This window comes from Trichinella spiralis (assembly GCF_000181795.1).
Source record: "Trichinella spiralis strain ISS 195 chromosome Unknown Scfld9, whole genome shotgun sequence".
Taxonomy (NCBI): domain Eukaryota; kingdom Metazoa; phylum Nematoda; class Enoplea; order Trichinellida; family Trichinellidae; genus Trichinella; species Trichinella spiralis.
In genome coordinates, this window is record NW_003526948.1 from 2,711,739 (window position 1) to 2,737,305 (window position 25,567).

The 25,567-nt window shown below is 32.6% G+C and overlaps 4 protein-coding genes across 4 annotated transcripts; 1 reads left to right on the top strand and 3 right to left on the bottom strand.

The window, feature by feature from the left end:
• Window positions 1–285: 285 nt before the first annotated feature.
• Window positions 286–5,891, bottom strand: Tsp_05306 (paramyosin). The gene is made up of 15 exons (XM_003371604.1): window positions 5,689–5,891; window positions 4,637–4,693; window positions 4,487–4,573; window positions 4,234–4,400; window positions 3,844–3,922; window positions 3,141–3,386; window positions 2,866–3,062; window positions 2,665–2,797; window positions 2,382–2,598; window positions 2,109–2,320; window positions 1,761–1,985; window positions 1,153–1,653; window positions 866–1,066; window positions 649–804; window positions 286–575 (listed from the first exon to the last, which is right to left on the bottom strand). Exons 1-15 carry the CDS (start codon window positions 5,833–5,835, stop codon window positions 543–545), a joined length of 2,658 nt encoding a protein of 885 aa, XP_003371652.1. The 5' UTR covers window positions 5,836–5,891; the 3' UTR covers window positions 286–542.
• Window positions 5,892–9,128: 3,237 nt separating this feature from the next.
• Tsp_05305 (conserved hypothetical protein) lies at window positions 9,129–11,505 on the bottom strand. The gene is made up of 8 exons (XM_003371605.1): window positions 11,480–11,505; window positions 11,180–11,234; window positions 11,011–11,125; window positions 10,580–10,786; window positions 10,186–10,371; window positions 9,659–9,712; window positions 9,297–9,388; window positions 9,129–9,242 (listed from the first exon to the last, which is right to left on the bottom strand). Exons 1-8 carry the CDS (start codon window positions 11,503–11,505, stop codon window positions 9,129–9,131), a joined length of 849 nt encoding a protein of 282 aa, XP_003371653.1.
• Window positions 11,506–13,067: 1,562 nt separating this feature from the next.
• Tsp_05304 (conserved hypothetical protein) lies at window positions 13,068–15,447 on the bottom strand. Its single transcript, XM_003371606.1, has 8 exons — window positions 15,422–15,447; window positions 15,122–15,176; window positions 14,953–15,067; window positions 14,522–14,728; window positions 14,128–14,313; window positions 13,598–13,651; window positions 13,236–13,327; window positions 13,068–13,181 (listed from the first exon to the last, which is right to left on the bottom strand). The coding sequence occupies exons 1-8, from the start codon at window positions 15,445–15,447 to the stop codon at window positions 13,068–13,070; spliced, it is 849 nt and encodes a 282-aa protein (XP_003371654.1).
• A 9,370-nt stretch (window positions 15,448–24,817) lies between these two features.
• Window positions 24,818–25,522, top strand: Tsp_05303 (hypothetical protein; the record flags this gene model as incomplete). The annotated part of the gene is made up of 2 exons (XM_003371607.1): window positions 24,818–24,849; window positions 25,386–25,522. Coding segments are annotated over exons 1-2 (169 nt in total), but the record flags the coding sequence as incomplete, so codon positions are not given.
• Between the last annotated feature and the right edge of the window lie 45 nt (window positions 25,523–25,567).

Consider the following 25,567-nt stretch of genomic DNA (forward strand, 5'->3'; position numbering starts at 1 on the left):
CATTTTTTCAGTCTTGAAAATGTAAATTTGGAAAAAGCCATTGTTGCGTGCAACAACTACCGCTTCTCGATGACAGTCGGGTGAGTGCACACAGTATGGAAGAAGAAGATGATGATGAAGAAGCATTGCAAAATGCTTTTACAACAAACACGAACAGACAAACAAACAAACACACGCACACAGACAAACTATTGGAAAAAAAGCTTTCTAAAATTCTTGATAAAATTACAGTAAAAATGACTTTTGATTTTTAAAAAAGAAAAATATCATATCGATATGATTAAGTTTGTTTGTTTTCTTTTTTGTTGGCGTGAATGAAGAAGAGAATTATGATTGGTTGGTTGTTTGAGAGAGAAAAAGAAAAAAGCTAATTGGCGATTACATTCTGAATAAAAAGAAAATTGATCATCATTGTATATTTAAAATATATTAATATTATTATTATTATTATGGTAGTAAATTGAGAAAGAAAGAAGCTAAAACATGGTTGCTCTTCCACCAGAAAAATAAATTTCTGCAATTAATTATTAGTGTATTGTTCATCAATATTCATGTCCTTCTTCCATCACGTAAACCTGAAAACAACCAAGTGAGATCAATATCAGGCGTGGATTGGCATATCTATGGGAAAGCTTTTATTGTACACACCTTGGAAGAGAGACTTTTTCCCATGGAAACGGAAGAACGATGCTTGGCACGGATCAAGTGCAAGCTACTTTCGGCTTGTTCGGCTCGACCTTCGGCATCTTCCAATTCGTGCTGGTAACGACGGACACGTTGCAAATTTTGCATTGTCAACGATTCCTGAAATGCTTGCACACTTGAAATTATGAATGCTAAGACTGTTGGAAAAAGAACACCGAACCGCTTCAGTCAACTGTCGCTTGTAGATGTTCAATTTTTCGGCCAATCGTTCGGCAGTATCTTGGGCCATGACGAAATTTTTGTGCTCCTCGTCCACTTGCATTTGCATTTCCTTGACGCGACGGTCCTTTTTGCGCAAGCAGGCTTGGGTTTCTTTGTGTCGTCTCGATTCTTCATCCAACGCCATTTCCAAATCTCGAATCTGTTCAGTGAGCGAAGAAGAAAAAGAGAAGCAAATAATAATTGACAATTTATCTCGTATAAAAATTATAATATCCCACTAGTTACCCTGGTCTCGAGTTTGGCAATGACGCGCTTGCCACCGAGCAGAGCTGCCGCTTCGGCTTCTTGGATTTGCACTTGCAACTGTTTGACGTGCTCTTCCAACGCTTTGCGCATGGCGTCGATTTTCATCGAATGTTCCTGCTCTTCGTGGAGTTGTTCCATAGCCCGGACCGCATCCTGCTGAGCTCGGTTGGCACGGTCGTCGGCGGCTCGCAGTTCTTTGGTCGTCTCGTCCAAATCGGCTTGGCATGTCGACAAGTCGGTCTCCAATTTGCCCTTGATCGCGGTCAAATTGTTGTTCAAGCTGACCAAATCGGCAATTTTCCCCTGGGCTTCTTCCAGATCCGCTTCGGCTTGTTTGCGCACCCGGATCGCCGTGTCCAAGGCACTCTTGCAGTCTTCCAATTCGGCCGACAAAGCGGACAACTTGCGCTGGGCAATTGCATACTGGTCGAGCGTTTGTTGCAGTTGACGTTGGCAATCTTCGAAGCTGCTTTGCAAAGCCTGCAAGCCGGAAACACAAAATTAGTCAATCCCCCTCGAGTCAATTATATCTGCCATCATCACTGATCAACATGAACAACAACAACAACAACGCAACGGTTTTGTACCCTCAGTTGGTCTGCTTGTTTTTTGATCGTCTTTTGTGCTTCCAAATTGGCCCGGTTCAAATTGTCGATGGTCATCTCCAGTTCGGCAATTTCCGCCTGGTATTTCTTCTTCAGACGGGAAATTTCCGCCTTCATGCGAGCCTCAGCGTCAGCCAACGCTGCAGCCAGTCGGTCAATTTCGAACTGCATATTTTTGCGCAATGCTTCCATTTCTTCTTCTTTTTCCTGAAATGAAGGGAAAATTATTATTATTATTATTAGTATTAGTATTATATATATTTTTTTAAACAAAAATTATCCTGAAAACATCAACTGATCGACTGATCATCGTCGGCCAATAATGCTTACTTGTAAACGACGTTCCATTTCCACGCGCAGAGCTTGCAATTCAGCTACTGCACGCTGTGCGCGACTTTCCGCGTCACGTCTAGCCGCTTCGGCTTCCTTGAGCGCGATTTGCAGTTCTCTGATTTCACCGGCCAGACGTGCATTCTCCAAATCCAGCTCGTGCAATTTTCTGTTCGCGTCGGCTAAAGCTTCCTTTGCTTCATGCAAATCGTCTGAAAAATAAATCATCCCCACTAATCCACAATCGTATAAAACCCTCCGGAAAATATGCACCTTGCAATTTTTTATTCTCCCTAGCCAGAGCTTCTTTCTGTTCGACGGCTTTTTCATAAAGATGCTTCATCTTTTGCAATTCCGCTTGCGTCGCTCTGAGTTCTCGTTGCGTAGCTTCGAGCTCTTGTGTCACCTCGTCCAGGCGTGTCTTCATCTCGGCGACCATTCTTTCGAGCTGTTCTTTTTGTCTTTCCAAAATGGCAATGGTGCTTTGAGCCTGGAAAGTGGACGAAATTTTTTTGATAATTTGCATATTGTTATAAATCGAAAAAAAATCAATCACCTTTTCCAAATCAACTATCAAAACTTCAACTTCCGACTGCAGACGGCTTTTCGCTTTTTCCAATTGGGAAATCTTTTGCAGCATAATTTCAATTTGTTCCTCATATTCTGCTTGTTTTTGGATCATTTTTTTACTGAAAGAAAAAATATAGTAGAGAAAAATCAGTAATAATGTACAATATGCCAATTTGAACGCTCCTACCGCAGATCGTCAACTTCTTCTTGGTGGAGTGAAACTTCGGCGTCGAATTTGCTCTTCCACTGGGAAATTTCCGTATTTGCCAACGACAATTTGTGCTCTGCTTCGGCACGTGCGGACGATTCCTCTTCCAACGCACCCTGAATTGAATCCAATTCCAGCTGCATCTGATGCAACTGGGTTTGCATTTGCGAACGTTCCTGTACAGGATGATAAATTTAATTAATTAATTAATTAATTAATTATCAATAATAATAATAATAATTTCCAACACGTACACGTTCCGCATCTTCGAGTCGACGACGCGCTTCTTCGAGCTGTTGAGCAAGTTGAGTCTTGACGTGTTGAATATTTTCCATTTGCACTTTGACATCGTGCAACTCTTTCATCAAATCGTTGTTTTCCTGTTGCAGACGTTGACGCTGCGAGGCCAGGTCGTTCAAATTTTTTGCCAGATCGTCAACTCTGTTCTGAAGCTCTCTGGCATGCGCTTCGTGCTTTTCGGCAGCTTTTTCCGCGGCATGCTAGTGAAGAAAAAAACAAAAATGCAAACATTCTCTTTTTTTTCCAACATTTTCCAAACAGATTCAAATTTATTCTATTAATTATTATTATTATTATGCATTTGTAATATTATATTGTTTTTGAATAATTTTCATCACAATATTGTTGGACAGTTTGAAACAATTTCCAATTCTCATTCGTCATGTTACAATAACACATACTTATTACAGTACTACTATACTCTGCTTTGATTCGTCCATTTATCGACCTATATTCTCTCTCTCTCTCTATCTTATTAAAAGAAAAAACTTTTTTATTTTTTGTTTCAAAACTAACTCAAGAATGTACTTCATCTTTATGACGTCATTTAAAAATTTTAGTATGAAAATAATTTTCATTACGGTTATTTTTAGAAAATGCTATTCTCGTTGGTGCTTGTATTGGTGAAAGGCTTTTATTGACATTGGAAAAACTAACCTTGTCTTTTTGCATCTGATCAATTCCGGCAGTAAGTTCAATGACTTCATGCTGCAAACGTTGTCGTTCTCTGTCGATTCTGAAAAAAACAACGACAATTTCCAAAATGCACACATTCATACACACACACACACACACATACACGTGAGTGGATAAGAGAAAATGTTTCGATTAATCATAATAAATATAATAAAACTGAATTTCCATAATGAAATCATCCCATAATTTTCCACATATTATTAAGCAATAAATTCCAGTATGGTAATTGTTTAAATTTTTTTTTATTTTTAAATTTCTACAATTACTAAAAATTGTTCACGTTTACGTTTACATTTGCATGATGATGCTGTTAGAAATTTACAAAATTGTCAAGCAATAATTAATAATTACTTGCTATTTTTCTTTTGAAGTTGTTCAATTTGCTGCTGATAATCTAAAAGGGATTCTTGGTGCTTCTTGCGCAGCTGGTTCAGCGAATCTTCGCTTTCCAATTGCGAATCTTCCAATATTTTTCTCAACTTTTGCAATTCGGATTCACGTTTTCGATTGGCGTCGATCTAATTTTCAATCTCGGTCAATGGGGATTTCAAAATTCAAGGGTAGGGTGGTGTGAAAATTTTTTCAAATTTTTCCCTCCTCTTACCTGGGCATCGGTGGTTCCTTCAGCCTCTTCCAATCGATCGGTTAAGCTGATCAGTTGGCAGGACAAATCGGCACGTTCGCGTTCAATCTGACAAACAAAAAATTACTTTGAACATTTTCACCATCAAAAATACATTTCCAATGCCAATACTCGGTTTCGCAATTCTCTTTCCGTTTCCAAATCATCTTGAAGCAGGCGAATTTTATCCTAAACAATAAAACATCCATACATTATTCGCTTTCGCTTAATCACTTTTCAATGCTATTAGAAATAAATAAACAACTGAAAGCTTTCATCAATCTGCATTAGTTAGTACGAGAAAATGTTTATCTTTTATTTTTATTATTACTTTACGATGAGAGTGTAAAGTAATAAAACTGCCTTTTTCAAGTATTTTTCTTAAGCAACATCCGGCAAAAAAATAAAAAGTTGAAAATAAATATGTTCTAATGCTGCGTCATGCAGAACGTTGTCAATTTTTCTCAATGATGATGTCTGTTTGTTCCTGACTGACTCTTCCTCTTCTTCTTCTTCTTCGCTTTGTTATTTATGCTCAACATGCAGTATTAACGTTGTTGAATCAGTAAAAAAAAGATAATGATTTTCACATCTACTTTCAAATATGAATCATCGAGAACATTTTTCATTAAGCTTTGCAAATGAAATTAATTGAAAGTTTCAATTTGAAGTTTGAACAATGTTGCGTGTCAATCAACAAATGGATTTATTTATTAAGCTAACATATTTTGGCAAGTTTAATTTTGCCCAAACTGCTTCTCTCTGTTCAAATCAACCTCATGACTCAAATTATATATATATATAAATATAAATATGTAGGTATACTGTTTTTTTCAAAATAATTCAAAAATTGCATAAAGTTGATAAAATTATTTTGTTGTTTTAAATATAGTGTAAATATATAATTTTCAATATTGTCAAAGCGAGCAACATGCTGACCAGTTGTTTATGAGCTTGTTTGCTTGCCATAGTTACGTAATGAAAAGTTGTGTGCATTGTTAGAAACTAAGTCCAGTTATTTGATTAGCTGGAAAAAATGGAAACAAAGCTAAAAACGAAAACATACGCTAATGATTTAATTATTGGAAGCAATTATTTAATTTGTTTTAAATAAAAAGAATAATTACTGGGATAAATTTGAAATTTTTTGACCGATGGAAAATAATTGAAAAAAGATGAATCACCTCGAGTCTGGTCAAAGAACCCAAGTCGGCAACGTTGAGGCTTGGCGCACCGTAACCTCCAAATCCGTAAGCATCGAATCCGCCACTTCGGCTGAGCATGCTTGCTGATCTCATCACTGACGCACTGGGACTGCGATACAGAGACATGGTGCTGATGTAGTTTTTTCGATTGTCGAATGGAGAATCAATTTACAACAGATCCTGGCAGAAAAATGGAAAAATTGTAGAATTGTTGAACCGATGGAATAGATGGACCGAAACGCGAAGAAGAAAAGAGAAGACGCGGATACAAGCGACTTGCTTTGTCGAGCAAACCGAGGGTATGTGACTGGTGAAAGTGAAGCAGCGGCAACCGCAGCGGACGAATATAAACTGCCACGCCACCACTGCCGCCACCACCACCACCGTTGTTGCTGCTATCTATGATCGGAAATTTTTGCTTAGCCTGGCGGCAATGACAACAAGCTTGGCCGAGGCTAGTCGTTCTGGCGAGTGTGGCTTGCAGATGCGGAGGAATAAAAGTTTCCTCGAACGCGGAATGTGCAGCCTTGCGAAAATTGTTAGCCAACAACAAACGAGCAAACAACGCCGGAGTTGATTGAAACGGAGGAGGGGAGGGGGATGTAGGGGAAACTGGACGACGAATTTATATAAAGTTGAAGAAAGAAAAAGTAAAAACGTGATTCGTCTCTTGCCACCAACTGCTTGCTACTACTACTACTGCTGCTGCTGCTGCTGTTGCTGTTGCTGTTGCTATAGTTGGCCCCTGCTAGTTGGCCATCCTGAACGGCTGTTGTTACTATTGAATCACGCACATTCCGTTGCCGTTCGTGCGCATCCTCTTCTTCTACCTAGCAAGCAAGCAAGCAATATATATATATATAATATATATATATATATACCCACTATATGTGCTGCAGCTGCTGCTGCTTCTGCTTACGCTTCTACTTTTCTCTGTGCAACACTGCAATTTTACAAATGTTCGCAGCTGATTCCATCTGGCTAGCGTCAGAACGCTTCAATAGCTTCTTTCTTCAATTAAACTTCACTTTACTTTCAACAACGTTCCATTCGGGCAGCTGCTGTTCGTTTACACCGTCGTCAGTTTGTTGGTTTCAACAACCGAAACATCCTAATTCTAGCCATCCACGTCAACGATGTTCATAAACTACTGCGGCTGTGGACTTCCCCAAGCTGCAAGCTGTTCAAATATATGTTCCATAGTACACTTCCTGTCTGGTTTCGCATTTTTATCGCTTTTTCTTTGCTTTCTCACCTGCGAACAATTTATTTTAGAATCAATTTTATTATTTTTATAAAACACTAATTTTGCCGGCATAGAAGCAGAGCAACAACAAAGAACACCAACGTCAGTCAACGAACATGTGATCTTGTGTTATTTTTATTTCCAACAAATATTCACACAAATTTTACATGAACAAAACAAAACAACGAAAAGTATAAAACATGCTCATATAAAATCAATCAGACATGCTTTTTTTTAATTATTAGATCTGTAAAGATGATTTTCGATGATCAGTTAATGTTTTCACTGTTAAATGCGAGCACAAACCAAAGATAACTGAACAAAATGAAAATTATTAATTATTCACCATTGAACCTGCTCTGCATGAAATTTTGTTCTGTTTTGATCGCTTTAACATGCTAGCTATTACGTTCAGCGCTCATATCATTATTTTTCAACTCAGTCAACTTTGAAATGATTGTAAATATGCATAGTTTGTATAAGTAAAAAATTTGCTTTTTTTCTTTCTTCATTTTGGACAATTTAAAATGAAATAAATTTTTTCATCAAGATATTCAATTCAAGTATCAAGTTTCCTTGTGTTTTATGCCCATCTGCTGTTGTTCCAATAATAATAATAATAATAATAATTGATCTGTTCAACTGGTGGAATGGCTGGAATTTTTCAGATTAAATTTCCGTCTAAAATAATTGGCATTAATAGAAATTAAAGTAGTTCAGCAATACGAATAAAAAACCCTCATACGATCAAACTGATCTGATTAATCGAATATATTTCGACAATGTTGCTGCTTTAATAATCGAAGCAAATTAAATTTTAATCAGGTTCATGCAAGAGCTTTAATCCGTACGATAGTGGAATAAGTGAACAATGATATTTGCATGAATGCAGATGATCAAGTTGGTAATCTTTGTTGAAAGTTACATTTTACCCCTGGTTCATTTATATTTAGAAAAACTATTTTGACTTTTGCTATTGCTATATTTACGTTCATGGGAAGCATTACAAACGTAACCACTTCATGTTTCAATGTTATCAAGTGATGATTGTTGAAAAAAGAAGGTAAAATTTATGCCGATACATTTGATAATTAATTTCAAGTGAAATTTGTTGCTCAACTGTACTTTTCCTACGCCTTTACGCTTAATGTTGCTATACTCGTATTAACGAAGTCGAAGTGTAACACTGCTAATTGAACGTTTATTAAAAATAGAGCAGTGCGCACACGTATTTGAATTCTTCATCACCATTGTTCAAAGATAACTAATTATTCTATCATCTGCAAATATAGCACGATTTAGCCGGAAGCGATATGTTCTATATTATATATACAAGGAGGAAACAGCATGCACTCTGTATCCGTGCAATTCCATTTCTGCAAGTAAGAATGTGAGCGTCGAGGAAACGGGACTGTTTTGCATTGCAATGGAAAAAGTTGAATAATCACCATATAATTCAAGTAAGAACTTCAAAATTTGTTTAATACACAGTGTACATAAAACACATAACGAATAAAGTGTAAAAGAATTTCAGTTTAATTAAATCTCATTTCATATATTTGTATTATATATGCTTATTTATTTATTTAAAAATAAAAGGCAGTTCATTTTTTACAATTACTTTTTCGGTTTATTCTACATATTTACAATTCATTTTTCACTACGCTTGTTTTACTTTCAAAATTGTGTTCATCTATCGTTCATCTGAACATTAGATCAGTGCTTTTGCAATTGAAGCGAAGCATTAGCACAGGTTCATTTTTCTAATACTTCCAGTTACCTCAAAGCGAATTGCTTTTCCTGTCATAGAGCCATATATATAACGGAACAAATTTTCCTAACACTCGGTCCGTACTTCATATCGTTTTCATTTCTGAAGATCAGCTCATCATGCTTTGTTAAGCGGTAAATGATTTCTGTCCAACAAAAGAGATCTGACATTAATTTTTGTTTTTTGTTAACACTGTCCGCGTTGCAGTGCATCGAAATTTATGGAATTTCATTTTTGAACATTATTTGATAGAAAATCAACAACGAGTGAATTATAGTTTATGAATATAATTTTATTAATGATTGATTTACATTATAAATTATGAACATATCAGCAGTTAATAATGATAAATAATTGAAAAATTGTTAATTAATAAAATTGATATTATAAATAAAGTTGTAATCAGGCTTCATTCAACTTCTCCCCGAAAGAAACCATTTCCTGTTCTGCCCTTGTCGAAATACAGAAATTACGATGGTTTTCACCGTTTCTTCTCCTCTCAGCAATACTTCTCAGCTAAAAAAGAAGTTATTGAATGGAATCTGCGCTTTGTGCAAAATAAAGACTAACCATATTCGTAGGCTGAAAAAAGCATACGCAAAAAATGATAATTGCAATTAAGCACATTCCAGCAAATATAACGGACAATGCGATGCAGAATTCTGAAATATGAACAATAAATTAATGTTGAAAACATTTTTAATTACGTTTAAGTATAAAAAATTAGACTGCTGAAAAAAATTTCAAAATTTTGATAGTGAATATAAAATGCGTTATATAGTTTTCAGTATGTATCTCAACAGAGTAGATGCATAAAAATAACTGTGCATGCTATTTGATGAAGCAATTGTTTTGGAATTATGTTGTGGTTGAAAAAGTAAAGTAGCGATGATAATAATAAATGCTAAGTAAATAACAAGAGCGAAACTTACTCTCAACATGGTCTTCTTCGCATCTTGCAGTATATCGGTTGGTTTGATTTAATTCTGAAAAATAGAATTGCATGTTAATAAATTTCTCATTAAATGGCAAATGAACAACAAATTGTCCTGCAATGAATTTCAAGTTTAATTTAAAAATGGAGAACTCTGAGAATTACGCATGAATAATTTACGGAAGAGTTACTAATTAGCTGCATAAATAAAAATCATCGTCTAATGCAGTGACTGAACTAAATTTTAGCTAATAGCATAATGACATATTTATGTTCTCAAAAACTGATCCAACGACACCTATAAACTGGAAACGTCAGGAATAAATTAAACGGCTACAGTGGAAATTAAACACTTTCAGTCATAGGAAGTATCTTGAATAGAAAGATTGTTCATTCCTTTTTATACAAGTAAATATTCATAAACGGAACAGTATTATTAGCAACCTCAATACATAAATCTCATAATGCTGGGAAAAATGAACCATATTTGATATATATTCTTATTAATGAAAATGATTATATTACTTTTACTTCTGTTTGTTCCTTTGTAATTCACCGTCTGGGTACAAATAATCGGCGCTAAAGTCGACGTAATAACAAAATTTGGTGGTGGAGTTTCAAATTCTACATCACTTCCATTTGTTTTGCCCGCTTTCAGTTTTTCAGATGCATTATCATTTCCATATGTTTTGCTACCGTTAACCACATTTACTAAAAGAGTGTAATTTTCAATTTCATGTAGTGATTATTCGAATTATAGAATATTTTTCACTGTTCATATTCACTTCATTTTATGACATGGTTTATCATTATGATTAAAGCTTATTCTGTGATTGTTTCTAATTCACCTGTATTATTGAAATTTAAATATTGTACTGTTGTACCAATGAGTATTGTCAAACTTCGGTTTCATACTTACATATCTCGTCAGTGTGTTCTTTTGATCTGTTATTAGCAGGTTCAACTTTTTCTGAAAAATTTGTTGGTATTGGAGTCGTTGTTTGTGGTGTAAGCGTTATGGGCGTTTGTGGGGCTTTTATAACAAATTCGGTGATGTTTTCTTTTTCGGTAGGTGTTTCAAATACTGTTGCTTTTACATCTGTTTTGTTGTTATTCTCAGCATTCTCTAAAAAATGCAATTTTCAATATATTGAATTGTTTATTGAATTGAAAAGTACTTTTTCAATGTTGATTATCATAATATTACATGGCCTGTTTATGAATATAATTATAACGAAATAATAGTTTTAATTATTCAATTATGATTTCTTAAACACCTGCGTGTTTTGCAAATGTCAGTGTTGCATCCTTGTGAAAAGTATTTTCATTAGTTTTCAGTATGCTACTCACCGTTTGGTAGATATTCATTTGAAATGTTCCTTTTCATTGTTTCGGTCCGGTTTTGTTTGTCGTAGAGAAGTCCATTTTTGCCCATCGCCGTATTGTCCAGTGCCCATGTAACAGCCTTTGAAGTAAATTGGTGAAATCATTTGATGCGAAAATATCTTTGGGTACTTACTACTTGATAACATACGGCAGCTGTTATCAGCAAAAGTGGAAAATTATGTGAGAGCCTGAAATTTTCAATCTTTATGAAACAGTTTTCTAAACAATAATGATTATTGTTAATTTGTTATCAAATTATATTTATGCTTATTTCTTGAAGCTCATATCGCTTGCTGGGTCGTGTATAATTATTTTAAATATGATAATAATGGAATTTGGGGAAGCAGTGCTCTACTAAGGTTTTGAAATATTTCTTTTTCATCTAATATATCCATTGATGAAATGTTTAAATACAACGTAAAGTAAAACTTACGATTTGCATGTAGACCGTCCTAGCATTTTCGAGCCGCTGTTAACTGTAAGCGCCAACATCGGAATGTGAAATGTGATTTAGTTATCGAGTACATTGCACGTGCCTTTTAAAGTTTTTAAAGTTTAAACTAAAAAATATTTAAAGTGAATCTCAGTACAGTAGAACTTGATTTTCAAATATTGTATTAGTCGATCATATTTCCATAAATTTCAATAATATTTTTAATTAAAATTATATTTTAATATTTTAATAAATTATATTTTTTAAAATGCACTGCAGCTGAGTTTAGTAAGATTTGATTAGCGAATAGATAAAGGAAACGCGAATTGGCCAAGTTTTCTTATACAGAGGTACTGAGATTCTTATTATAACTGTTTTATGATGATTTTTAATAAGATGCTGTTTTATGAAACAACATCTTTATAAAAATGCAGAGAAAAAAGGTTTCTTTTTATAAATTAGTTTTTATAATTTAATGCTGTTCTACAGATTTACTGATGTTTATTTAATTCAACAGCTATTAGTGAAGGCAAATTTAGAATACTGCACAAGAAAATATAATTAATCCGCCATTGAATCTTTCCAAAAATTTGCCCCTCACTGCAGTAAAATAAATATGAAACTGTGACCAATATTTCTAATTTTGATTAATATCTGATGATATTTATCAGTATTTGATAGTAGGTTAATTTTCAATAGCATGGAATTGTTGGTTTTGCTGAACAATTTGCCAAAAATGGATTGTAACTAATTGTGAATTTATATGGAGTTGAAAAAATGTAATGTTTGGTTAATAATGTAAAGAAAATGCATGATATTAACTGTATTTTACTTCTGAAACGTGGACATTAATGTTGTGAGAATGAAAGTTTAATTGTTGAAACAAAATTTCTTTTCTCCAAAAGTTTGCAATTGTCATGAACAATAAAATAGCCCTTGCTGTTGTTGCGTCAATGCTTTGTCAAAAATTTGAAAATGAAAATAAATTATAATCCATTATACAACCTTTCATGTGAAAAGCAAATGTAGATACAGTCAATTCTGTACGTAGCTGGAAATGATGGAACTACCTTTATGCGTGAAACAATATATGATTGCATTTATTGCTGTATTAACTGTGTAGTAACAGGTGACATGCATTTTTTGTATATGGTTAAATCGATGAACTTATGCGGAGAAAAAGAATGCATAATATTTCATTAATTGAGAAAATATTTGTTTGTAATTCAGACACTTGTACCGCATCATTAATATTTTGCAACTTCATTTATAATGAATTTAGGGCATTGAAAATTTGGTTGCGCTCCTGCTCTTGATGTAATTGAACGACTAATTTATAACCTGTTCATTTAACATTAATTTTTGTTTTTCGTTAACACTGCCCGCATTGCAGTGCATCGAAATTTATGGAATTTCATTTTTGAATATTATTTGATAGAAAATCAACAACGAGTGAATTATGGTTTTTGAATATAATTTTATTAATGATTGATTTACATTATAAATTATGAACATATCAGCAGTTAATAATGATAAATAATTGAAAAACTGTTAATTAATAAAATTGATATTATAAATATAGTTGTAATCAGGCTTCATTCAACTTCTCCCCGAAAGAAACCATTTCCTGTTCTGCCCTTGTCGAAATACAGAAATTATGATGGTTTTCACCGTTTCTTCTCCTCTCAACTATATCTCTCAGCTAAAAAAGAAGTTATTGAATGGAATCTGCCCTTTATGCAAAATAAAGACTAACCGTCTTCATAGGCTGAAAGTGGAATACGCATAAGCAGATTACTGCAATGAAGGTTAATGCAATGAATGTAATGGACATTCCGATACAAGCATCTGAAATATGAACAATAAATTAATGTTGAAAACATTTTTAATTACGTTTAAGTATAAAAAATTAGACTGCTGAAAAAAATTTCAAAATTTTGATAGTGAATATAAAATGCGTTATATAGTTTTCAGTATGTATCTCAACAGAGTAGATGCATAAAAATAACTGTGCATGCTATTTGATGAAGCAGTTGTTTTGTAATTATGTTGTAGTTGAAGAAGTAAAGTAGTGATGATAATTATAAGTAGCATGTGAATAAGGCGAGTGAAACTTACTCAGGCTTTGATCGCTTTCGCATGTTAAAATATGTCGGTGGGTTTGATTTAATTCTGAAAAATAGAATTGCATGTTATATAAATTTCTCATCAAGCAGAAAATGAACAATAAGTTATCCTACAATGTATTGAGAAATTTCAAGTTTAATTAAAGAATAGAATTAATTATGTGTGAAGAATGTATAGAATAGTTCCTAATTAGCTGCATAAATAAAAAACACCGTCTAATGCAGTGATTGATTTAAAATTTAATTAATAGCATTATTACATGTTTATGTCCTCAAAAACTGATCCAACGACACCTATAAACCGGAAACGTCAGGAATAAATTAAACAACAGCAGTGCAAATTAAAAGCTTTCAGTCATAGGATGTATCTTGAATACACAAATTGTTCATTCCTTTTTTTACAAGTAAAATACTCATTAGCGAAACAGTATTATTAGCAACCTCAATGCATAAATCTCATAATGCTGGGAAAAATGAACCATATTTGATATATATTCTTATTAATGAAAATGATGATATTACTTTTACTTCTGTTTGTTCCTTTGTAATTCACCGTCTGGGTGCAATTAATCGGCGCTAAAGTCGACGTAATAACAAAATTTGGTGGTGGAGTTTCAAATTCTACATCACTTCCATTTGTTTTGCCCGCTTTCAGTTTTTCAGATACATTATCATTTCCATATGTTTTGCTACCGTTAACCACATTCACTAAAAGAGTGTAATTTTCAATTTCATGTAGTGATTATTCGAATTATAGAATATTTTTCACTGTTCATATTCACTTCATTTTATGACATGGTTTATCATTATGATTAAAGCTTATTCTGTGATTGTTTCTAATTCACCTGTATTATTGAAATTTAAATATTGTACTGTTGTACCAATGAGTATTGTCAAACTTCGGTTTCATACTTACATATCTCGTCAGTGTGTTCTTTTGATCTGTTATTAGCAGGTTCAACTTTTTCTGAAAAATTTGTTGGTATTGGAGTCGTTGTTTGTGGTGTAAGCGTTATGGGCGTTTGTGGGGCTTTTATAACAAATTCGGTGATGTTTTCTTTTTCGGTAGGTGTTTCAAATACTGTTGCTTTTACATCTGTTTTGTTGTTATTCTCAGCATTCTCTAAAAAATGCAATTTTCAATATATTGAATTGTTTATTGAATTGAAAAGTACTTTTTCAATGTTGATTATCATAATATTACATGGCCTGTTTATGAATATAATTATAACGAAATAATAGTTTTAATTATTCAATTATGATTTCTTAAACACCTGCGTGTTTTGCAAATGTCAGTGTTGCATCCTTGTGAAAAGTATTTTCATTAGTTTTCAGTATGCTACTCACCATTTGGTAGATATTCATTTGAAATGTTCCTTTTCATTGTTTCGGTCCGGTTTTGTTTGTCGTAGAGAAGTCCATTTTTGCCCATCGCCGTATTGTCCAGTGCCCATGTAACAGCCTTCGAAGTAAATTGGTGAAATCATTTGATGCGAAAATATCTTTGGGTACTTACTACTTGATAACATACGGCAGCTGTTATCAGCAAAAGTGGAAAATTATGTGAGAGCCTGAAATTTTCAATCTTTATGAAACAGTTTTCTAAACAATAATGATTATTGTTAATTTGTTATCAAATTATATTTATGCTTATTTCTTGAAGCTCATATCGCTTGCTGGGTCGTGTATAATTATTTTAAATATGATAATAATGGAATTTGGGGAAGCAGTGCTCTACTAAGGTTTTGAAATATTTCTTTTTCATCTAATATTTCCATTGATGAAATGTTTAAATACAACGTAAAGTAAAACTTACGATTTGCATGTAGACCGTCCTAGCATTTTCGAGCCGCTGTTAACTGTAAGCGCCAACATCGGAATGTGAAATGTGATTTAGTTATCGAGCACATTGCACGTGCCTTTAAAGTTTTTAAAGTTTAAACTAAAAATATTTAAAGTGAATCTCAGTACAATAGAACTTGATTTTCAAATATTGTATTAGTCGATTTTATTTCCATTAATTTCAATTATATTTTAATATTGTAATAAATTATATTTTTTCAAAATGCACTGCTGCTGAGTTTGGTGAGATTTGAATAGTGAATAGATAAAGGAAAGGAACTTTGTGCACTTCACACCTTGACGTTCGTTGCACAAATTAATTACACACTAATTAATTTGCGCAATTAATTGCGCATTGCATTAAGGCACAAAGGCACCTGTTTCTAGCAATGGGTTGAAGAAGATGATTTCTACCTGTAGTGGGAAGAGAATATATTTTCCTGCAATGAACAAAGTATAAATGTTGACAAACATTCGGCAGTTTGATTATCTGTTTATGTTTTTATAGCTTGGGAATGTCATTCTGTGCTTGTCATTAGCATGAATTTACTAATATACTGGCTGCAATTGATCAATGAGCTTTTTCTCTTTATTCCACATTTCTAAGTACACTAAACTGTAGAAGACAACCATAAATGTGCATGCAATTTACAGAACTATTCCTGTGCAAATCACTTTTATAATTTAGGTGATTGGAAAATCGGTATTACAGATGCATGTTATGGAAATGAAGACGATTGAAATCTGTGACTTAACTAATATGGCTCAAAGTAGTGTTCAGATAAGGTTCTTTTAATGAGTTTCATTTGAAATAATTGGAATGTTATGGTGTGCGGCGACTGAGCACCTAAACCATTTTCGCTGGAAAGTACAACGTACATACCTGAAACAACCGATACGCTTTTTTCTGTATTTTGTTTTTGTTCCTTGAAAATAATTCAGCATCATTTAAAACTCAACGGAAATAGGCTTTATTTATGTGCGCCGACTGAATATTTATGGCGTTTTCATTTGAAATGAGGCGCCCATCACTGAGACAGATTTGCTTTCTTCTCTTCTTTTATTTATGTTAATTGAAAGCAATTTATCCTAATTTTTTTCATCCCGCTATTGTTGTGTAGCTTTGTTTCAATCTAAAGTTTCTATGAAAATGAAATATTGAAGCTTATGGAGGCTACTATCTTCGTCGTCAGCGATTTTTTACTGATCTCTGATATATGTTTGTTTATATGTGAAATAAACTTTGCTGTTCATTCAAATTCAAGTGAGATTATTTGTTTTTTACTGTTTTGAGTTGCATCGTAATTACTGTAAAATTACTGGAGATTATATATCGATTCAAAAGTATAATTTACATTTGAAGTATAATTTATCGAACGAACAAAATTGATGCTCAGTACTTGATGTAATCTACTGTATACGATAGAATGCTTTAATATTTTGGAGTAGTTGCTTTCCGCATCTGAGCATTTTTCATGTCTCATTTGTTGTTGTGAATGACATTAATATTCAATTGTGAAATGAAAGATGATTAAATTTCAATCATTACAGTTAGGAAAAATTGTATTTTTATTTTTGGCAGTTGGTTTCTAAGGCTAGACTGTGACTACAGGTAAAATTAAGTACCAAAATAGCGCTACATAACTTGTAAAGAATACGAGAAAAGTTATCTGCGATAGTATTATGGTTTTAGCTAAAATTGTGACCGTGGTGCAATAAACAAATAAATATTAATCGATTATTGAAATGATCATTGACCTCTTATGGTCATTGTTGTAGTAAGCGTTCTGCAGTTTTCTTTGATATGCATGTTTGCGATTATGTAAGTTTGCATTTCAAATATCAAAAGTCGCTTTATTTATTGTGAATAATCTTAACAAATAATTGATAGCAGAATCATTTTAGATAATGTGGTTCTCTTAATTCCCTTTTTTCACTGAAGCCTATTCTTTGCTTTTACATCATGAATTCTAAAAATATTCTAGCTACATCTTCCTAATTGTTGAAAGTTTCGAAAGATGTGATGAGATTGTCTGATTTTGTAAATTTCTCAAAGGGGAAGTTAGATTGCTTTTTTATCTTTGTCTTTTGTTTTCGTTTTTGTATTTTCCAGATGGTTATGGTTCAGTTATGAAAATTAGCATTTTTTAAACATTATTTTATCAGTAGCAGAGCACCTGGTAAGTTGAATACCACAACTAGCAGTGACGTCAGATAACGTTCTCTCAATGAGCTTCATTTGATATAATTGCAGCTTAACAGTGTACGGCTGCTGAGAGGTTGTGATTACACTGGAAAATTAGACCAGCATCCGTAAGGAAGATTTGTTTTCTAGAAATTTTATTTTCGTTTCTTGAAAATGATTTATTACTATTTAGTACGACACAAAAACAGATGGTCCCCAATGATGCAAAGATGACCATTTTGATAAGTTGCATTTCTCAAAATTTCTTTGCAATTGCTTGGCAACGTAGCTGCAAATAGATGCTAAATTTGTATTGTACTAGCCCAACTAAATAATGGTGTGTCTATAATCTTCAAAATTTTGTGTCTAAGCTAAATTGAGATTTGCTGAAAATATTTTCTTATAAATAAGTAATCCATTATTATAAAAGTATATTATAAATGCGTGATATCTGTTAGACTTCACTATAGTTCGAGTTAATGCTTATTCGATTATAAATGTTTTATTTCACATAATAGGGGTTAGGTTAGGAGTTATTTTCATAAACAAATAATAATTCGGCGTTCAGATTTGACGTTGTTATGCTCGATCGAGCGAAGCTATAAGCGTTGTTTGTTTAATGTGTACAAATTAAGCTTTCTGAAAATAGTCTTATATTACTAACTACAGGCCTGTTTTCTAATCTGATATAGATGACCGTATTGTCAAATAACGTTCTTGCAAGTGATTATTGAGTTAAGCAACAGATGAGAACCATATTCAATTACTAAAAAATATTCCATTTCTCCATATGTTTTCATTTAAGATATGGTTTGCACATTTTCAGAAGTATACGTTTAATTGAAAAGCAGTTATTTACTACATTTTAGAATTCAGTTTTAATTTTGGCATCTAATTTACAACTTTTACTTCATGATGAAGTGAACATTTGGTTTAATGTTTAGCATTTTTGTAGATATGAAGAATGACGACAACAAAAAGTGAAGTCACGAAAGAAGTCTAAAGGTTAGTATAGTTCTCTTTGGGTCATCTTTTTCTAAAATCTAAGATTGTGATACTTTGAAAAGATGAAGTTTTGTTTAGTTAAATTAACTTAATGACTATCTTTCATAGTTGAGATTTCTATTAATGCAGTGTTAAGGCTTACTGGCACCAAAATTTATGTATGCAATTTTTTTCATGAATCACACTATCTACAGATTTTTATTTGCTAATTTCCGTTTGATTTCATCTTTCATCCAAACATTCATACGTTCAGGACTGCATTTTTTAATTATTTTCAATGGAAATTTATTTTTATTAATTTTGAAAATATTTTCTTCATTCATTTACATTTGATTTCATGTTTTTTTATTTTTATACTTGTTGTAATTTTCATTATTTGCCAAATACTACTTTTCATTCTTCTTTCTTCATTTATATATTTTGGCATTAATTTAAAAGTAAATGAACTAATGATGCATTGCATATGTACTCTTATACACGTAACATAACTTATTAATATAATACATGAAAAAGATATTAATAATGAAATGAATATCACCAACCGGCAAGATTACTCCAAGTACTAGTCGCCTGAAATAAATCGTCGAAATTGGAAAATATTATTTCTTTTTCTGGAAGCTACTTTATTTTTTTTGATTTTTCTGGATGCTTGAAAAATATCTCATTTATTTCTTTTTCCATCTTTTCTGATTTAATATTTTTTTCTTTTATTTTTTCTTATAATTTTATATTTTATAAATGCAGTTTGAAAAAATTTTTCATCTCTTTTTCCAAGAAGGTAGAAGGGATAGAAAAGGTGATTAAACTCTCCAATAAATGACATTGTGAAAAAGCAAACATGCACAAAATGGGAGGGAAAATATTTGAAACTGGTAAGAAAATGGAGAAACCAAATTTCTGTAGGGTGAAGAACCTCCCTTCTCTTAGACAAGGGGAAATGTGAGCTCTTCCCTAGCTCATAAGGCAAGTGGAACGCTCACCACTGGAGTCGGAAGCGGTGAAAGCTTAGGCTGTGCGCGATAAAAATATGGAATAAATTTCGTTGTTTCACCTGCTTCTGAACTGTGTAAATTTATTATAATAATGAATATGAGTTACGTATTAGTATAATTACATTTGTTAATGGTACATGATCACTAGCTCGACAATGGATTGTTATAGGATGTTTTCTATAAGCAGCACATTCTTAACAATGAGAATGTATGTAATGTATGTAAATTACATTATGGAAAACTGAAAATATATCTTCACGACTGAACGATTCGAATTAGAGCAGATGATGTACAATCGAAATGTCACGGAAGGTATGTTGTTCAGCTATCAATGTGGTCATGGCTAGGTGGCACCGGCATTTAAGAGTCCAATGCAGACACTTACCGTCTTATGGAATTTGGCAGCATTGTATTTCTGCTCGTTTTGCGCACAGTTAATATCAACCAGTAGCAGTGTGCCTACGTTCAGCATCACCGTTTAAGGTAATGCAATATTGTGTGTTGGCGCTTTTGATCGCCTGTGTTGTTTAATCTGTAATTTTTCCCTCTTTGTATTTCTGTGTACTTTGATTCATTGTATAGAAATAAAGTTTATAGGAACTGAATTGACAGTTGTTGTTCTTGGTCAGCGCGACAATTTGTAGGGCAGTAATTCATTTATGAGTGAGTTGCATAAATGGATATGGAGAGTTATGGAATACATACAGTCCACCAAAATGAAAATCAGGGGACGAACAGGCAAGAGTTTTATTCACAACAAGTTTTATGAAACTTATAAATAAACAATTCTCTTGAATATTTTATCAACAATTTTTGTAGATAGGATATTCACATGAGACTTTTGATGCTGAATCCATTCAATATCAACTAATTTATCGTTTCTTATGATCAATTGAATTGAATTTCTGAAATTATTGCTGTTAAATAATCATTATTTGCTGCAAATCAAAACTTAAGCTTTGTAACTGTTTTGTTTGTGGAAAAGCAAACATTTCATGGAATGCGATCCTAATTGCCATGTTTTGCATGGATGACGCACTGATTGAAAATACATGTGTGGCTATGTGATTGAACTTTCGCTAAGTAATAACGATGCAATGGTCATTTGCATAATTAGTATAATATGTAGTCGCTCAGGGTGAAATTACATAACATATGTTAGGAAAACATATATATTCACAACTGATGTCAAATCATAGAGCTCGTGCTTTAGAGGTATGCACTAGTAAATACAGAGGAACTTATTCTATGCATGTCATAAACTGCGGCGTATTGTAAAATAATTTTTTGATTATAGCAAGCAATCCTGTGCCAATCAAAGGTATGTAAATTTTCACTAACCCGCATATGATGATTTTTTGAGTAATTTGATAAAGTTCTGGGTTTGAGCATATGAAAATTATAGAATAAAAGGAATGGCATATTGCATGAAAATAGATTTCCAATATGATTATTTTGGACAATTCTTATCTCTGAATTGCAATTAATCAAAAAATATAGTGAACAAAGGTTTTTAATTTTGAAAGTTACTGATTTTAAATAAAAATCAGGAGCAATTCTTATTTAAAAAATTTCCTTTGCTTGGTAAAAACATTGATACTCTTGTTTGAAAAATGAATGCAATCATTCCATATTAATCTGACTTTCACATTTCATACCTTTTTATTTCGATACCGTTAAAATCTTATCTCAGTTTCACTTCTTTTCAAGTAGCTCAAAAATGACGCAATCAGGAGCCATAGAGATTTTTTAAATAATAGTTAGCGAATAATTTTTCACCTATATAAATCAATTTCTCTAATTTTGGGCGAAGAATGTTTTTCTCGAAAATCGCAAGATTTAATGGGCTATAGACTTGGTTGTTTTTGCGAAAATTGGCGAAAAATTTGTTTTCCAAATTTGAACTTTTTTTGATGGTTATAGTTTTATATTGATAAAAAAAGTGTTTTCTGGAGTGTCAACCCAAATTGCCTAATGGATGAGGAATAAGTGGGCTTTAAATTTGTCAACGGCCTATCATAATGCATAGGGAATTTGACCATCAGTAACTCTCTTTTAACGGTAGCAATGACTGCCAATTTTTGCACATGAGACATTTTTGATATCGAGTCTGTTAGATTGCTACTAATTTAAAGTCTTTTACGATCAATTGAATTTAATTGAATTTCTGAAATTATTGCTGTTCAATAATCATTAATTGCTGCAAATCAGAACGTATGCTCTGTAACTGTTTTGTATGTTGAAAAGAAAACATTTCATGGAATGCGATCCGAATTGCCATGTTTTTCATTGATTACGCATATGATTGATACCACATGTGTGGCTATTTGATTGTACTTTTGCTAATTTGGATGTATAACAACGATGCAATTGCGATTTGCATAATTAGTATAATATATATTCGCCCAGGGTGAAACTACATTACGAATGCTAGGAAAATAAATAAATTCAAAACTGATGTCAAACTATTCGGCTCATACATGGTAGTGCTTCGAATTTTCAGAGGTATCCACCAGTAAATAGAGTGAAAATTATTCCATTCTTCTCAGAAAGAACGGTGAATTACAAAAACATTTGATGATACGTTCAAGCAATTTTGCGCCAATCAAAGGTATGTAAATTTTCAATAACCCGCAATCAATGATTTTTTGAGAAATTTCATAGAGTTGCCAGTTTAAGCATTTGAAATTTACAGAATAAAAAGACTAACATTTTGCACGAAAATAGTTTTCCAATTTGATATTTTTGGATAATTCTTATCTCTGAATTGTAATCAATAACAAAATGCAATGAACAAAAATTTTTGATTTTGAAAGTATCTTGTTTGCAAAAATGAAAATCAGGAACAATTCTTATTTAAATAAATTCCTTTTTTCCGGTTAAAACATTGATAGACACGTTGGAAAAATTAATGAAACTATTCCATATGCACACACTGATTTAACCTTTATTTTTCATTTTTTTTATTTCGATGTCATTACAATCTTATTTTGGTTTCACTTTTTTTCACATATCTCAACAAATACGCAATCAAGAGCCGTCAAGATAATTTTATAATAGTTAGCAAATAATCCTCTACCGATGTATATCAATTGCCTTAATGTTTGGAGCAAAAACTTTTTCTCGAAAATTGCAAATATCTATGGGCAATAGGTTTGATTGTTTTTGCAAAAATCGGTCAAAAATTTTTTTTCAAAATTTGGACTTTTCCGATTGTTATAGTTTTATATTAATAAATAATAAATGTTGTAAGCAATAAAGACAAGTCAGGTACAAATTTTATTTGAACAAGATACTTCTCTTTGCTCGATTATTTAAACATTTGCGATAAATCTACACAAAATCATTTTCCTTGCATACTTATTTACTCTCTAAGTTTTATTTCTCTTCTTTTCCTTCTTATTTATATCGCATTTATACATATTCATTAAAATAGTCAAATATTTTATAGAAATTTCAACTTATTGTGATTGGCAGATGTTGGCAGTAATGAATAACATCGTTATGGATAGTTTCAACGCACTCTGCACAATAATTTCGCTATAAATTGCCTCCAAAGTAACCGCATTGTGCTTATCTTAATATGCAGGAAAGTTGCCAATCTGTAACTTCCTCGAAAGGCATCTAACATACGTGATTTTCAGCGAACATAGCACTTTTGGCATTTGATTTGGTTATGCATTAAAATTCAACAACAATGATTATTACCTGATCGTATCCTTACTCCTATGGATTTTCACTATTTACCCAATCACCTCAGCCAGCGCAGAACGAAGCTTAACTGCAGTGAAATATCTTAAAAGCTATTTCTGGACTATCATGACAGAAGAACGACTAAACGGATTTGCCGTAATGTGTACATTCATTCTGACTTTTCCATTGATATTGATCTGGTAATAGAAAAGTTTTTTTTTCAAACGGAATCAAAACTTGTCGTTCTTTCGAAATACAATTAAAGTTATTACTTGGAAAGTTATTCTATCGCATGATTGCGATTATTTCTATCACCATCTATCACCAATTATTTTTAATGATAAAACGGTACTATTTTATTCTTCTTCAGACTGTCATGTATAATAATACATGTACATGATAAATCTTTTGTATACTACATCCGCACATCTTTATAAATTAAACGACTCTGTATGTTTTACATTAAATGAAAGAATATAATTTGTTTTTACAAAACAATAAACATGCATTTTCGATTTTATTTCTACTCCATAATTAATTTTCTGCTGATAAAGTGTGGTTCGACCGCACAAGATTTTACGAGACATGACATTCTATCTTACGGCATCCTCAACATCAGTACATACTACTGATCGTAGCATTTCAAGCATATTCAGATTTTTATGAAAGTGTCAGTTACGCAAGAATCAGGAAATCAAAAAAAGCAACTAAGAGCAACATTTCCTGCAGCAATTTTATAAAAAATCGACTGACTGAGGCTAGGAGAGAGGAGATAGTAGGGATGGCATGTAGGTGATGGAGTTGGCAGCTGAAATGGATGTTCGAAGAGGGGAAGGTAGAGAAGAGGTTTTTAGTGTGTAGATGCAATTTATATAAGAATCAAACATTCAAAGTGAACAAATAAAACTCGTCATAGTGACAGCCATTCACACCTGGGACTCGGAAATGAGGGACGTATGATAAAGTAGGCAGAATTTTTGCGTAAATAGGTGCAAAATAAGGAAGCCGTTTAAAGGAAGTGTATTTTAAGCGGCCACTGGAAAATTGTATCTGTTAATCAGGTTGGCCTTTTTGTTAAGCTGACGCGGGAATGTGAAGCTTGCAGAAAATCATTAGACGTCTCGTTGTGCGCAAACAAGCACAAATGGCAACAATCACTAACGACATTAAAATATATCTGGAATTCAGGCCTGAATCACAAAGCAAAAAATTAAGTGTATATAAAAATCTGCAAGTATTAATCTAACTGATGATAGCCGGCTTGACTGCACCACAGCTTCAATGTTGACAGTGAAATAAATGCAAGTCTCATTTCACATCATTTGTCGTAATTTCAGCAGACAGTTTTATCTTATTAAAGCACACATTACAAAGCGTAAAAAGAAAATAAAGCAGATAAAATGAGAAAATATAAAAGCATCTTTTAATATGAAGTAAAAGTATACTTCAAAAATAAAATCACGGAAAAATAATTAATAATTAAAGATACAGTAAGATGCATTATTTAAAATGCCAAATTAATGATAAGTAGGTTACTAAGTAATACACAAAGAGAGGAATGCATAGCTATTACTTTATTACGGTGCTGTTCGATAAACGGTGGCGCAGCGTAACGAAGGTGCAAGTGCAAGATGAAACATTCAGGTGAAAATTTTATATTTTATATATATAATTGAAACTTATTTTCCTGATGTTTTGCTATGAATGCAAGTATATTTAAGTATTAGAGCACTTTTCAATTTGAAGATGTGTAAAACTTGAAGTACTTTTTAAAGTATAATATTCTCACTCCACATATAATTGAACATTGAAGGTTTTGAACAAATCCATATTTCAATTTTCTATTTTAGTTAATCGTATAGATTTAATTGGAGAAGACGATAAAATTTTCAATTTCCACTTGCTTATGGCATTCAATTTCATTTTCGACTTACCAGGTCGAATATCACTAAGCGTATAGAGTTATCTATTATCCAGGACAGAAAAATACCGTTTTCATATAAAAATCGTTTTCAATTTAATTTTATTATCACTTTATATTATTTTTCTGAATTTTTTTTCAGTTTTGAACCATTAGATAAATCAGAATTTTTATATAGTCAATTATGCTTGGCATACAGCGCAACTAGTGTGCTCAACCTTCATTATTTTTTGTTGACATTATGTTCTAATTCATATAAGAGCCCCATATCCAACTTACGTAAGCCGGTGTTTAACGCTACGTGTGCAGTGCGAATCCACCACA